General features: G+C 34.9%; 1 protein-coding gene across 6 annotated transcripts in view; it reads left to right on the plus strand.

Moving 5' to 3' along the window:
* Positions 1 to 16,875, plus strand: part of L3MBTL4 (L3MBTL histone methyl-lysine binding protein 4) — a 506,551-nt gene that overhangs the window by 97,426 nt on the left and 392,250 nt on the right. For 5 of the 6 annotated variants that reach the window (XM_074275355.1, XM_074275337.1, XM_074275383.1 and 2 more), the window contains exons 2-3: positions 14,002 to 14,081; positions 14,579 to 14,681. In XM_074275355.1, the coding sequence (XP_074131456.1) occupies positions 14,610 to 14,681 (72 nt within the window). In that variant the 5' untranslated portion in view covers positions 14,002 to 14,081; positions 14,579 to 14,609. Of the gene's footprint in view, positions 1 to 11,986; positions 12,162 to 14,001; positions 14,082 to 14,578; positions 14,682 to 16,875 lie in introns of those variants that run through there. The other variant, XM_074275347.1, reaches the window with a different exon arrangement.

The following is a 16,875-nucleotide window of genomic DNA, read 5'->3' on the forward strand; positions in this document are numbered from 1 at the left end:
TTTTTGCTACCACAAATATTCTGCCCTCCATGTTTTGGTGTGTGAATCCTATCTTTTTTTTTGGCATTAGTGGGATCTTTTGGACAACAATTATAAATGTTTCTGTGGCTTTTCTTGCATAATTCCAACTTGTTTTCAAGAATGGTTGGACTAACTCATGGTTTTATCAATAGTACATTAGCGTATTCTTCATCCCAAAGCTTCTCCAACATTATAATAATTCTCTCATTTGATCTTCACAACAATCTAGGGAAGGAGGTGCTGTTATTATCCCCATTTTATACTTGATGCATATACACACATAAACCCAACTACACATATATAACTATGCATAAATATGTATCTTAGATTCATCATCTACATATAAAATATATGCTTTTTACTTGCATATAATTATATACTCAGCTACACATACTTATATGTATATCAGTTCCTCAGCAGAATCTACTTTCTGATCCATCACTTTCTCACATGCTATATTTTAAAAATTAAGCTATGTATCCCTCTAAACATTTAAAATTTTATTAAATTATTTCCTATTCCTAGGTTTAATCAACTACACACATATATGTATGCATGTATATGCATGCATAAAATCATATAATCAGCGATATATACTTCTATATATGGAATTGAATATATCCAGGAATGATAAGATAACAAGTTTAATAAGTCTTTAGGTTTAGATTCTAACAAGTCCTTAGGTGAGGTAAAAGGTATTCCATAGTTCATATAGTGTCTGTGAAAGTGATATAGATTCAGTGTGTAGGAAGAAAAAATAATTTAGTTCCATGGCAACAAGATATAATTATTTTGACCTGTGATTCTCATGTACTATTGGGTTAGATTTGAAACTGTGGAAAAATCTTTCCAATTGTATAACAAGGGGACTTTTAAAGATCAATAAGAGAAACAAGGGAAAAAGGGGAAAAAAAATCGAGTCATAGCTCTTGCTTTTCTAGGAGAGCCACCAGGCATAGATTGCTATTGTACAGGAGCATATATATGTATTATTTTTAGCTTGCAAAGTCCTATTGATTTCAAAACAATCAAGGAAGCTGTAATACCCACATGATTAGTGTATATGTGAGATACGTGGTATTTTTTTTAATCTCTGAAAGTGCCATTGATTTTTGAGAGTCTTTACAATTTTAAGACAGATTGTTGAACCCGGTAAACAAGGTGTCAGTGACAGAGTCAGTCCTTTTGTGGTGGTAAGAAATGGTCTTAGGCAGTTTCTTTGTGTTATCTTGTTGGCCATAAATAAGAGCTTGCTTCTTAAATCCTGTCATCTGCTTTTAACAAAGAACTGAATATGGATCCAGTTTAAGGTTACCCCCAACATTTACTAAGCTGTGTGGTATATAAATCACATAACCTCTCTGAAATTCAGCTTCCTCATCGTATAACTGGGATAAAATACTTGTCCTAGTTGTTATGAGGTTCATATGAGGCAATATATTTGAACTTTCTGAGGACAGGGGCTTATCTAGACCTTGTATCTGTTCTAGTAGTCTCAGTACACTGAAGTCCTTAATAAGTGTTACTTTTATTTGTACTTAGTCTTATTTAATTTAGAATGATTTAGAAGATCACATAGACAAAGGAGAAGCTGAGAATAGATAAGGAAGATGGCTTGGTTGCTATGTGAGGAAGATTGCCACAAAGCTTTTTTAGGATTTATAGAAAAGCACTGAGTAGTAGATATGTTTATATAGCTAATTATGTGCTAGGCGCTGTGCTAAATCATCAACCTTTTTTCTGTGAGTTACAGGATGCCATACAATTCATTTATGCATACCATAACTGGCCTTGCTTGAATGAATGAGAGTTTCAAACTGGATTTAAGGGTAATTGGTCTTTCACCTGAGGGGATGGTTCAAAATCTTCTTACTCCAGGGTAACACTAGCCTTTGGCTATATGGTTTGAATTGCCTTCCTTAAGCCTTCAGAAAGATAATGTGTCACTTTACTTTCCAGAAAGGTGGTTTAATTAGCTCACTTTGATACCTGAACTGCTTCCTGTGAATTTTCAGGAGGAGGTTGGTAGCAGATGGAATGGACAGGTACTAAGGTGAGCATACCATGATCTTTCCACCAGAAGCTATGGTGCCATGTGGTACAGTACTGTGGAAGCCCCCATAGCAGAGATCACTTCTGATCCTAGGGCAGTTACCATAAGCCATCTGTCTGAAGGAAGGGGAGGTTTATGGAGAATAGCAATAGAAATTGCAATATTCTAATTCCTCAATGACAAATACTTTGATGCTTATGAAAGACCAGTGTTTTCCCTTTTCTTGCTGACTAGGACTCCCATTAATCTAAGGGTTAGAATAAAATATTGATCAAAATGTTAAAATGTAAAGTTTGCTTTCTACCTCCCAGCCCCACTTCAATAATGAATTTCACCCTTTTAGGTCACATTCTGTGACCACAAATTTATTGTGCATCAGAGTAAAATAAAAAAGGGAAAGGGACCAAACACTAATGTTTACATCAGAGAATCTCCTAGTTATTTTCTCCCCATTTTCCTCCTAAACTTTTGATTGCAATTGGATAGACTACCATATACATATGCAATTTATGAACCAAAAAAATGGTGGAAGGAGTTGTGAATTATTTTAGACTTTTGGACTTTAAAACAAAACAAAAAACTCAAAACCTCAAAATAAATGAAGAAAGTCCAGGAAATTCAAGAAGACAGTAAAGGTTTTCTCTTTACTCTTAATCCTCCATTTAGGAATGTGATTAATAGAGAAAAGCATCTTCCTGAAGGTCACCAGTTAAATGAGTATTCAAACCAGTTAGCAGTATCAGGATATGAGCTTTTAATCTTTTTGTGTCTTAGACCTCTTTTTGCAATCTGATGAAACCTAAGAACAAATTTTTAGAAATCAGAATGGAAAATAATGTTAAATTTTAGTTAGAGATTAGTGAAAATAAAAATCTAACATTTTTCCCCAGTCTAGATTTATAGACCACCAGAAATTTGCCCATGGAACCCCCCTAGTCTGTAGATTCCAGGTTAAGAACTCCTGTTTTAGTCAAGTATATACTTTTGATTGTGATCCTAGATGTGAGGTAATGAACTTCCTGGGCCAGGATCATCAAAAATTGCTTTGTCAATCTCTGTTTCAGTGAATCATTTTGGACCAGAGGAAAAATGATTCACTGAAATAACAGGGCAAGCATGGTACCAGCTGCCTGAGGCTGATGAAAAAGGGTCATATTTGTGGCAGTATAACCAACTTCTAAAAGAAATCACTTATTTCTACCAAGAATAGTATTAAACTGAGTTCAGGGGTCCTGTAACAAGTTCCGGGAGGCTGACATCCCATTGTTAAATTTTTAGCTTAAGCATTCATACCTAGAAAATTAGTGTATACTGTAAAGCAGAGCTCGATATATTGTTTTGTTGACTGTCTAGACTTCAGAAAGTGATGGACAGTGTTAGTAAGATACAGTAAATTGAAACGAACATCCGGTGTACGTATCCCCTCTGCATTTTTTCCTTCTCTTCCTTCTCCCCCTCTTCTTCTTCTTCTTCCTCATTTATATAGCACTTTAACACAACAAGATAGTTGTGCTCTACTAGGCATATATGTTCCTAGAAAGCACCTTGCTTTGCAAAGAATTGCACAGTAAAATCACAGAATTTATAGGGAAAATGGGGTTAAGGACTAAACCCTTTAGACAGGGACACATAAAAAAAAATAAAAGCCTAGTTAAAAAATGATTGATAGTATAGTATTCTACATGTATAAGGGCACTAGCTGGGCTGAACAGTTTGGGCAAATAGTGGTTATGGTGGAAGAATATGACATGAGAGTGTGGTGTAAACCAGCTTTTCTCCCCTCACAGCTCATACTGCACCAGAAGATATAGAATAAATAAAGTACTTTACTTTGATAAAGAGCTAAAAGTTTATTTGTGCAAGTGAATGTCTGGAGAGTCATAGTATGAGCTGTCATGAAGTTGGGTAATTTTCTGAGTTTTTTTTCCATTCTCATGGAAGCAACTGGGCAGAAGTAAACTCAAAATTTGAATCATGCTCAGAATGCTCAGAATAAATTCATGTTTTTGAAATACATAATATAGCAGAATTATATGCATTATCTCAGTTGGCTTTCACAGCAACCTTTGAGATTAGTATTACTGTTTTTCATTTTACAGATGAGGCAAACTGAGACTATTACTCTTTTTCAATTATATCAGAGTCTTCATGCTAACATTTTGGGGTTTTTTTGTTTGTTTTTGTTTTTGTTTTTGGCAGAGATAATGGAGTAGTTTGCTTTTTCCTTTCCTAGCTCATTTTACAGATTAGGTAACAGAGACAAATGGGGACAGTGATGAGATCATACAACCAATCTGACGCCATATTTGAACTCTGGAAGATGAGTCTTCTTGACTCAGGGCCCAGTTCTCTATCTCCCCCCCCCCCAAGTGAGGAATTTACATTTAGGTTTGTCCAGGGTTATATAATAATATGATGTCTTGAGGAAGGATTTGATCTCATATTCCTAACTCGAAGCCCAGCCCACAATACACTGTACCACTTGGCTACCTTAATAAAAAAAATAACCTCATGTTTTTTAACTTGCTTAATCATCTCTGGCAACTGTACTGTTTGTTATGATTCAAGTCCTAGTGTTTTAGAAAAAATTACCAAGAGGAGAATTATTTGAACAACATTTTAAATATGTGATGCTGGGGAAATTTTCTTTTGGCAATGTTTTCATGTGTCACTTTTTAGAAAGCCACTGTATTCAAAATGTCATCTCCAGTAGGATATGTTTATTGTGGCAGCATTTTCTTAAGTTATTCTAGTGTTAAGTACTTATTGTCTCTTAAGAAGCTAGCAGATTTTTAAAGGATTGTGGCTTTTCCATTCAATGAAAAAGATAATTGTCATGAATCTCTTCCTGAGGAGTTGGCCATAATGAATTTCATTTATTAAATGCCGGTATCTTTAAGCATTGGGGGTTGAAAGACAAAAAGCTGTCCCTGACCTAAAGGTTACATTTTCTGAGGAAGATGTGGTATGTAAACAGACAAAAAAAAATGCATGATCATTTGAGGAGAGAGAGAGAAACACATCTTTATTGAGGAGTGATGGTGAAGAAAGGAGTATAATGAAAATCTTTTGGCACTTGAGCTGAACCTTGAAATAGGCTGTACAATTATACAATTTTGAGGTAAGAAGGGGGCATAGGAGACATCCTGGATAAAGTCACTAAGGTTGTACCTTTTTAGAATAGAAAATAACTTAGTTTTTCAGGAGAGCACATAAAATACACGAATTACAATAAAATAAATATACAATTAAAATAGATATATGTTTTCTCCAAGGAAAACTTCATAGGTACTTTAGTTAACTGTATTCCCTTGAACAGAGTCTGTTAAGTTGCCTAAAAAAATTCTCAAATTGTAATTGTTAGCCTGAGTTAGGGCCATTACCTATAAACAATCCCAGCTTCCAGAGTTCCTACTTACATAAATCTTTTTCTCTCTTGCTACCATACTCTAGGTAATACGAATTAGGGGCTTCTTGTATCTTGTGTTTTTAGATAATGTGCTTTTGAGGGGCATTGTCTTGTCTGCTTTGTAGAGATAGAGTGACTCAGAAGTGACTTCTGAATGGGTCTTTCTCCCCAGTGATACTTTCTGATGCAGATTTGCATGTTTTTCTAGGACTTTTGTCATTAAAAGGGAGTTGTAATCTTTGCTTCAGATAATGTATGTTCAAATTCTGACTAGCTTTGTGAATTTGGGATCTCTGTTCTTATTGGAATTCCAAATGAGCCTTGCTTAATCCTTATCCAGGTAAATTGTGTATAATATATTTTTCTTTGCCCCAGTAAAGTCCTAGAGATGCCAGTGTTCTAGGGTAATAATATCAAACTGAAGTAGAAATTGGGGGGAGAGCATAAAACTGTACATAAAGCTTCACACATATTGACTTAGAAAACCAAATATTTGTTATATCTATGTTCTATAGTGTAACATGCCCTCCTGGCAGTTCCAGTCTGCCCTAGGCCCAACAGAGTACCTTTGACCACTGACCTTTGCAGTGTGAACTCTACCCGGCTCGCCTCCTCTGAGGCCTTCAAAGGTCTCTGGCCCCGATCTCTTGAATCTATATTTTAATAACCAGTAGCGCACTCAAAAACAGCCACGTGTAATCTTAAAAGCCTTTATTATACCTACTCACATAATGCCCTGACTTGTCAGCTCCCTAGTGAACATCTGGTCTGAAGACCCACGTGTTCACTATCCATCAGCTTGGCTCAGCTATCCCTGGCTAGGGAGCCAGGTTAAAGAGAGTGACTGCTGTCTGCAGTGGGCTTGTAAAGGGCTTGTGAGGTCACACAGACAGCCAACCAGTGAGAGAGCTGTCACCCATTATGAAGCTATCTCAATATGGCCAGGATCCCACCCACAGGGCAGTCCTATATCCACAGAGATTACTTCTGGGCCACTCAATCTCCTGTTGCGCTGTGGCTGCCCATTTAAAGGACCCTTACACTATAGTATTTTTATTTTTTATTTATTCCGTTAAATATTTCCCAATTTCATTTTAATCTGAGACAGGCATCATTTCTAGTAGGTCAAGTGTTTGACACTTCTGCTCCAGAGACCTTTCTCAAATCAGACCCACTCTGAGTGCAGAGATCCCCAAGCTGCCTCTGTCAGTGCAGATCTCTCTCTCTTGAGCCAGTGATACTCTGCATGGACCCATTCTTAAATGTCTGGAATACTCCCAAACCTTACCTGTTCAGGGGATCCTGAGAAAACTTCCCATTCCTTCAATCTACTAAATTCTCTCTTGATTCTAAACCCTCCAAAGTTCAGTTTTTGAACTCATCATTCTGTAAAATCACTCCAAAATTGTCAGGGATTTCTAACTGATAGCCTTTTAAAATTCTGGATCCCTTTTAACCTTCCTGCATCTGTAGCTTTTGACACTGGCCATCACCCTCTTCTCCTGGATGCTTTCTAAAATCACTTGTCCAGTAGGAGCAGATGACCATTTTAGGACCACATAGGTCACTGACTGTGATCGCTTGTACCATTAAGGAAAAGCCTGCCCATCTTATGAGGAGATATTCCTTGCTTTACCCAACTTGTGACCTTGCTGACATATTGCTTATTTTATCTTATGCATCACATGTTAGTCAGTGGAATTATTCAGTATTTGGGATGGCTGTTCTGGAATGACTGGACAGTTAACTCTATTAAAATGGGAAGGAGGAGAAGTCTCAGATCACAAGAAAAAACTGTTGAGGACCCACCACTCTCCCAGTCACCCAGTCTTATAATCTTGGAATTATCCTTGACTATCTTGACAGTCTCTTGTAGCTTCCTGCTGGCTACCCACTGTCATCCTTAATCATAGTGCCTTCCCTCTGAGATTTTTTTCAAGTGTATCTTGTTTATACATTTATCCCTCCCACATTGTGGGGGTAGGAAGTAAGGGTATGATGCCCCTGAAATCTAGAAATATCTACATAAAATTGTCTCTTCTTTGGTACCAGAGAAGTCTGAATTTTTTTCTTTTATACGGTGTTATAGTACCTTACTGTAAAATGTGGCTTTTTGTCATCTGCTGACTTGTGTGTCATCTGTAGCTTCTACAAAACTCCCCCAAATTCCCATTTAATTTCTTATACTAACTTGTGATAAATTGAAATTGTGATGGAGAAAGGAAAACTATATATTATTTGTGTATAGTTGTTGTTATGTTGAAACCCTTATCAGATTGTGAGCATTTTTAAGAGCAGAGACTGTTTTTTGTTTTTTGCTTGTTTTTTTAGTGTGTCTGACACCTAGTAAGTGCTTAATAAATAAATTTTGACTTTGTCACTTTAATTCTTGTCTCTTCTACTTTCATAACATTTTAAAAATTATTATAGCTTTTTATTTACCAGATATATGCATGGATAATTTTATGGCACTGACAATTGCCAAGCCTTTTTTTTGTTCCAATTTTTCCCCTCCTTCACTCCACCCTCCCTCCCCTAGATGGCAGGTTGACCAATACATGTTACATATGTTAAAGTATAAATAAAATATATGTATACATGTCCAAACAGTTATTTTGCTGTACAAAAAGAATAACATATTTCTTAAGTATGTCCTTATCACCTCACAGCTGGACTGCTGCAATTTTTGAATTGATGTCTTGATTTAATTCTCTCCCCATTCTAGTCCATCCTAACTCATTTTCCAAAGTGACTTTCCTGAAGTGCACATCTGACCATAGCATTTTTCTTCTGCCTCATCCCGGTTCAATAAACTTCAGTGATCCTCTTATTACCCATAAGATCAGATATAAAGTCCTCTGTTTGACGTTTGAAGATTTTTTATAACTCAGTCTTTTTCTGCCTTTTCATTCTCATATTTGGTTCCCTGCCATATATTTTTCAATGACGGCCTTCTTGCTATCGTTGTTTACATGTTATCTCCCCCATTAGGAGAAAACTTTTTGAAAGCACAGACTATACTTTTGCCTTTAACTATCTAGACTGCTAACATATATTGGATTGATTGCCATTAACAGAGTGCTTTGTCAATATTAAATATTTAATAAATGTTTGAACTGAATTGAATTACTTAAGTAATATTATTAAGGAACTAAAGGTGGCAAAATCTGTTATATCTGTCTGTAATCACTGTTGATTAAGATTGTGTTTTGGAATGATAATGCAGTATGTGGTAAGTCTTGCAGAATTGGTTATTTTGATAGTTGAAAACTTATCTGTATTTGTGTTCATATAAATTCATATGTGTAATTTTATTTCAATAAAATGTATTTCCATTGTAATTCTTTGTATCTAATGTTTGTATACTTTAAGGCATTAATCTGAGAAGGGGGCTATAGACTTCTCTTAGACAGAGGAGTCCATGACACAGTAAAAGGTTAGAAAGCAATGTTCTAAAATGTATGGTTAATTTTTTGTGGCAACAAAGTAGGAAAAATAGGTGCTCATTGGTTGGAAACTTTTTCTGAACTATGGTAAGTTAATGGAATGGAATAGAATTATTCAGTGATGAGTATGAAGAACTTAGAGAAACATGGGAAGATTTGTGTAAACTGAAGCAGGGTTAAATAAACAGAATCAAAAGATCTATAGACATGATGACTCTAATAAGATAGGGCCCTGGGTACATCAGAGGGCACAGAACTCTGATCACTTAACTAATGTTTGCCCTACTCTCCTCATTTCCCTCACAGTGTTGTTGTGAAGATCAAATGAAATAATAATTGAAAAGTACTTAGTAAAACACAATTTACTTAACCTCTTTGCCTCAGTTTCCTCATCTGTAAAATGAGGAAATTACCAGCACTAACCTCACAGGGTTGTTGTGAGGCTCAAATGAAATAATTTAAAGAATTTAGCACTGTGCCGGTACAGAGTAGGTGCTCTGTAAATGTTAGCTATTATTTTTATTATTAGTATTAATAACAAGAACATCCAAAGGAAGAATTCAATAATTGTTACAAACAGTTGTAATAAATAACTGCAAAGAATGGACAATGATATTATTTCCTTTTTTTCCACAAAGAGAATACAGGAGCAGAATGTTGTATACCTTGTCAGACAGTTTTTTCTTCTGTTGTTTTGGATTACTTGTTGTTGTTTTTTTTTGTTTGTTTGTTTGTGTTTATTTGGGGTTGAGGGGGGAGGAGGCCCTATATCTACAAGTGATTAATTATAATATAAAAAGATAAAAAATAAAAGAATGAACAGAATTTAATGTATTTTGAAAGTGATTGTCATTGTCCATACATGAACTATACAATACTTTTATGCCTTTGGGGCCTATTAGGGTGTGTGTGTGTGTTGTATGTTTCTACCCTAAATGGCCTTTAAATTGTCATGCTTTTTTAAGGTCTTATTCCCACTTTTTCAATAATCCTTTTGATCTGTCTTGGGCCAGCTGTCATGTTTTTCTGCCCTTTCATTCATTCTCTCTGAGTTCCTTTCCAGCTTTGGAATTTGATTATAGGATGTGCTATTTTGATTTTCAAAAATAGTCAACTTAGCTTGTTAGGAGTGTGTGTAAGGATTTCTCTGGGGAAGTAAGCATTGGCTTAGTTGATGTCAGCTTGGTAGCCCTGGAAAAAGGGGAATTTGAAAGTAGAGGACTAGGATTTTAATTCTTTCTTAGGCCCCATTTTCCTTTTTATTTCATGTGTTTACCAGACTGAAATGAGATAATGTATGTATAGTGTTTTGTCTATTTTAAAGGGCTATATAAATGTTAACTGTTATTATCATGATTTGAAGATCAATGTCTGGCTCTTTTTGCAAAACTCTTTTTGCAAAAATACCCCTGGGGGTATTTTTTCTCTGAATCACCACTACTTCTAATATGTGTCCCTTAGTGTCATATTATATCTACAGGATTTCTCATTCCTATTTATTCATTGTAAACCCCACTTTTCTTGGTAAGTCAGCCTCTGTGGATATTATTTTTTGACTGTTTTTATTATGCTGCATAACAGGTGCAATCCAGGTACTAGCTTTGATAGTTTGAGATTTTGCCAAGAAAATTTCAACTGAGATGTGGTTGGTTGGACATATACATTCTTAACTGACATTTGAAGGGATTAAAAGATTTCATTTAATTTTCTGCTCTGGCTGATTATTAGGTTCCTTTCTCTCTGTGGCATTGAATGTTTAATTGTCTCTAGTTATGTAGCTGTCTTGTCTAGTTTTATTATTTCTAGGCTGAAAAGAGATACTTTTAAATATCACACACAGGTAAATAATGGAATTGAATTAAAAAAAATTCTTCTAAATGGTATGGCATGTATTCTTTATTTTATAAAACATGGAAAATCCATGTTTATCCTCATAAAATAGCTTGTATTCACATGGCATTAAGATTTGCAAAGTACTGTACATATGTTATCTCATTTGACCCCCAAAACAACCTTGTGAGATGGGTCCTATCATTATCTTCCTTTTCTATAGATGAAGAAATTGAGGCAACCATTAAGTGACTTTCCTAAAATCACTCATTTTAATATCTGAGGTTGAATTTGAGACCTTAACTTTCTGACCAGAATCTAGTCTCTTCCTTAACTATTATATCACATTTTAAAATATATTTATGGTATTTAAAAAACTCTCATTGAAAGGAAAAGCCAGAGTGATGATATGGATGAGAGGCAGAGAAAGAAATGAAATTTGGGGGAGACTGTAAACAGACAGATTGCTTTTAATTTGCTAAGTTCTGGGACATTATTAATAATGAAAGGTGAGCCAGGCTGGGTGGTGCTAATGTCTTATGCAGTAATACTTTGCCAGAGGCATCAAATCTAAATAGTTCATTTGCATAGAAGTGCATAATAGATATCACCAGGAGCTAGTCATGATAAATTTTATTTATAGTCCATGAAATGAATGTTATTTTATTGAGTTCAGTCAGACAAGTACATCTCTCAGGGACATAAATAGCTTCTAAATTGAAGCAAATAGTTATTGGCCATGAAGAACAGACTTCTGTCTATTTTCTGTACATTAGAGAAAAATGAGGAAATTGGTAAGCTTGGTGACTCTGTACACTGAAGCCAAGTGACATTCTAATGAGAATCTCTTTTACAAATCAAATGTTGATCAATTAATGACCCTCATGATCTAGTTAACAGATTGATCATTAATGTATGTCTTATTAGGAAGGACATACTGTTGTTTTGATTAAGAGGGGTGCCTTTTGCTTTTCATCTACAATCAGAAGCATGACATTATTTTCATGTTTTGTTTTATAAATCACTTGAACTGATGAATTTACAAATTTTAGCACTAGAGGGAATATAAAATATCTGGAGGTAACTTGATGAAGTTGAAATTCATTGAATGGGAGGTAAAAAACGCAAGTAATCTCCAGGGTGAGGAACTTCTGGCCTGGGGACCCTGAAGGTGATGCTTCTCCTCCTGGTTTCTTTTATTTATTTAGATTTTGTTTTTGCCTTAATATTGTTATCTAGGCTTAATCAATGAATTGGTGCCTCAGTCAAACTGAGACTTGTGGAAAACCTTCACTTAAAAGGACCAAGGTCTCCCATTGTATCCAAGGCTATCTCCAATCATCCTGATCAATATCTGACCACCGAACCCAACTGGTTCTGGGGGGAAGAGTGAGACAGACAGGTGACTTTGTACAGTCCTCCTTCACTTAAATCCAATTCACTTGCCTGCCATGGCACCTTCCTGATATCATGGTTCTCTTTGAAAACGAAGGACAAATCACAACTTCTCACTGCTCAAGTTCTATAAATTGATAATTTTGTATCCCTGCAAATGTTATTTTAAATATCCAAATGGCCCTTGGCAGAAAAAAAGGTTCCTCTTTCTTGTCCTTGACCTACCAAAAGCTGCTACTACTGCTCTTTGAGCCTTATTTTTCTCATTAGTAAAATGGGAACATTTTAAAATGATCTCTAGATTTCCTTTAAGTTCTGAAATTCTATGACTTCAAAAACAAAACAAAACAAAACACAAAAATCCAACAACAAAAGCTTCCCTAATTTTATAAAGGGGATGATGTTCAGAGAGTTTAAAGTGACTTGCCCAAAGTTAGTAAGTTAATCAACATTTATTTTAAAATGTATTTTTCCATGCTAAATATATTTCCACATTAGCTACGTTACAAAAGAAAGCATACACACAAAAAACCTAAAAAAAATAAAGTAAAAAAAGTATGCTTCTACCTGTACTCACAGTTTATCAGTTTTTATCTTTGATTATTAGTAGGACTTTTCCTGTTGGGTATTTTAGAATCATCTTAGATCATTGTCTTAATGTACCTAAGTTTTTCACAGTTGATCGTCATTAAAGTATTGCTTTTATTGTGTAGTGTTGTTCTCTTTCTGCCCACTTCAGTTTGCACCCATTTGTATAAGTCTCACCATGTTTTTCTGAAACTGTCTTGCTTATTATTTCTTATAACACAATAGTATTCCATCACAAACATGTTGTACCACAACTTTTCCAATTCATGGCCATTCCCTCAATTCTTTGACAACACAAAAAGAGCTGCTATAAATATTTTTATGTAAATAGTTCCTTTTTCCCTTTTTTAGATGTCTTTGGGATATAGACCTGGTAGTGACAACCAGCATTTTTTGTACCCTTTTTTTTGATCCTAGCACTGGAGATTCAAAGAAAGACAAAAACGGCCCCTCTTCTCAAGATCACAAACCTATGAAGGAGACAGCACACATAGAGCTAGACACAAACAACTGTGTACAACAAGCTATATTCAGGATAAAATCTCAAACAGAAAGATTAAGACAGAATGGGAAAGACTTCTTGCAAAAGGTGGTGATTTTAACTGAGATTTGAAGAAATCCAGGGGAAATTAGGCGGCAGAGATGAAGAGTATTTGGGACATGATTTGGGACACAGGTGACAGCCTAGGATAGTGACTCTTAGAATAGACATTCCCATAACTTTTTTGGATGTCTGCTACCAGATGTGACTGTACACACATGTGTGTGCATATATACATACATATGCTAGTGGAAATAAGTTTGTGTGTGTAGGCATATATATATATATATATATATATGTTCCAGTTAGCGTGTGTCTAATCTAAACATTTTCCCTCCTACTTACTACCTTTATACATACACACATTCATACCTAGTGGTAGACATTAAAAAAAAAAATTATGGGAGAAAATGTTTTAAGATTCACTTTCCAAGAAGGCAGCTAGGTGGTGCAGTGGATACAGTACTACTGAAGTTAGGATGACCTGAATTCAAATCTGGTCTCAGACACTTAACACTTCCTAGCTGTGTGACCCTGGGCAAGTCACTTAACCCCAATTGCCTCAGTCAAAAAAAAAAATCACTTTTCCTAGATTATGTGTATGTGTATACTTTTATTTATATAAACCCATATGTGCTTGTAATATACATTTATGCATATAAATACATATAATTATATCTCATGGTTGAAACTTTTGTTTTCATTTGTTATGTTTCAGAATGTTGTGATATACTTTTGATGACTTATACCTTTGGTGAAGACTGCCTTTGGCTGGACATCTCTAGTCATTCAGAAAATGTGAGTTCTCTCATTTGTAGACAACATAAAGAGTTTAGACTGTGATCCTTTTCCCCAAATCATCATTTAAGTGGAAGGGAAGCATGTTAGAAGTGATAAAAAGCATTATAGACACTGTACTGCAAATTTGTTCTACAAATAGTATACTGTGTTTTTTATGATTTGATTTTTCTACTCTATTCTGGAGAATTAGATGTGATACTTAATTAACTAAGCAACAAAACAAAAATTACCTCACATAACAATTGCAAAAAGATTTGTCTTAGTAGTAAATTCCATTTGCATTGGAGAATATTTCTTCTACTTATAATTGTATGGCTCTGTTTAAGATTTTATAGCTTCAATCCTTTATTGCAGATTGTAGATTTCATTGTGTAATCTTTGTCAATATGTTTATGGAAACAGTCCCTAATCACCATTTGTAAGATTTATAATTTAAAGCATGTTTAATAAATTGTAGAAAAATATTTCTTTTCTCAAATTATATTCTCTTGTAGAGAACCACTGGTGAGGAGTGAGAAAATAACAATGAAACAGCTCCACAAAAAGAGGAAGCGCAATATAGATTCAAAGGACCATATAGATCTGGAGAAAGGCAGGGTAAGGCCTGAATATCTCATCCCTTAGTATACATGTTAACTTTGATATAAATAGTTTAGTTATACATTTCTTATCTAATTATTGCTGCTAAGTTTTTAAGTCACACTATATTTTTAGGACTTGATTTGAGATTGACTCTACAGTTATATATTTATTTTTATATATAATTAATATACTTTATATTTATATGTGTTTTATATAGTTATGTAAAGAAAATTATTAATCTTTAAAATAAATGACAAAATTGGGATAGGATTTGACCTGTGTTGTCACTGGCATAGACATTTTCTGCCTGCTGAGGAAATTTTTTTTCCATATCATTCCTATAACTTATGATATCAGAGAGTTGTCTAGAGCATTAAGCAGTTAAATCACAGCCCCAGGATTACATACCCAGTATGGGTTAGAAGTGAAACTTGAGCCCTGGTCTTCTCGTATTTGAGAAAATTTTATTTCAGCAGTATAAAAAATTATTTCAAAAACATGGTAGTGGCAGCTTATTTTCAGTAGTGAATAGTAAGAGAAAATTGTAAGAACATCTTTTGGATCCCTAGGAGATCCTGATGAGCACCATTTGGGCCAAAATTTTGAGAACAGACTGAATGATAGCTGAATATGAAAGTACATGGAGGATACCAAAATAGCGAATGGCAAAGCAGGTTTAGCAGTTGGAGGATGGGCTAATGGAGAGCAAAAATTATTGTTTCTATATCTACTGCTTTAATTACTCTTTCTTTTCTTTAGATGCAAATATGAATATTTGTAATATGTACTGCTGGGAACTAAATTTGAGGATCCTCTAAGTTCAGATCCAGCCTCAGACTTATTAACTGTTTAACTTTGGGCAAATTGTTTAACCTCTGTTTGCCTCAATTTCCTTATTTGTAAAATGCAGGTAATACTATTAACTCCCTCCCATTTTTTTTAATGAGGAGCAAATGAAATATTTGTGAAGATTTAGCACAATGCTTAGCACATAGCAAGACCTCTGTAAATATTAGTTTTTATTATTTGTAAAGTGCTTTGCAAATCTTAAATCATAATACAGATGTAAAATATATATTTATTTATCTATTTAGTTATTGTTTATTGAGGGCCAGGTGCACATAGAGTACAGTGCTAGGTGTTAGAGGAGATAAAAAATTGGTATGACACAGCTTTGACAATCAGTTTATATTTTAAGTAAGAATAAGACACATACAAGAAGTCATAATGCTGAATAATATGCTGTAGGTATCTTTGAGGATTACAAAATAAGTCTTGTATAAGATGTAAGCAAGAATGTTATTAAAATTAGGATGCAATTAGGAAATACTGTGGAAGAAGCAACATTTAAATTGAGCTTTGGGTTTTAAAAAGTACATGGGAATTTTGCAGACCAAGCTGGGGAAAGAGGGCACAGCAAGCATTACAAACAGTGTAACCCAAAAAAGATCATATGTGGTCAATAGAAGAGAACTGATTAAGGGGAGAGATTGAAAATATCAGAGATGGGAAATTAGTCTTGAAACAAAGTATGGAAAGATGTATGAGGACATAGGATCAAGAACAAGTGATATTAACCACAAGGAGAGTCCAGGTGAAGATAAAGAAAAATTTGTAGGCACAGTAGGAGGAATTGGGAAATTTAATTGTTGGATCATTAATAAACTTGATAAAATAGGGGTTGGAGCTGACTGCTAAAAGGGAGGAGGCAGGGTTTTAAATTATTCTAAAATAGTTTCTATAAGGAATTCAGAACTGGATCAATACAAGCTGTCTCCTGCCCTGAGCTTCAGTTTCTACTTCCGCAAAATGGAAGGGATTGTATTGAAGTGGGCCATCTTTAGGAATAGCCCCAAAGCTATCATTAGAGTGATATATTTCTTCCCTTAGGCTATCTTGCCTTTGGTTACTTCATAGAGCTGGATACTCAGTCCAAAAGATTGCTGGCTATTAGATAAAATCCTGTTGGTCACTGATTATATGGTTTCTGAAACTAAAGAGCAGCAATAATGAGGTGTTTAAAGTTAGTGCAGAATTGAAGAAAATTGGATGCTCAACACTTGACCTTGTTGCAGGCAAATTTTTTGAGACTTCTCACAACACTGGTTGGAACCTAACATTTTGGGGGGTACTCATTGAATCCCACAGCAGTACTTTATGGTATCTAAGGTACCAGGAAAACTGGAAGAACTGGAGAAATTAGGTTTAG

The sequence above is a fragment of the Sminthopsis crassicaudata genome, chromosome 1, assembly GCF_048593235.1.
Source record: "Sminthopsis crassicaudata isolate SCR6 chromosome 1, ASM4859323v1, whole genome shotgun sequence".
Classification (NCBI taxonomy): domain Eukaryota; kingdom Metazoa; phylum Chordata; class Mammalia; order Dasyuromorphia; family Dasyuridae; genus Sminthopsis; species Sminthopsis crassicaudata.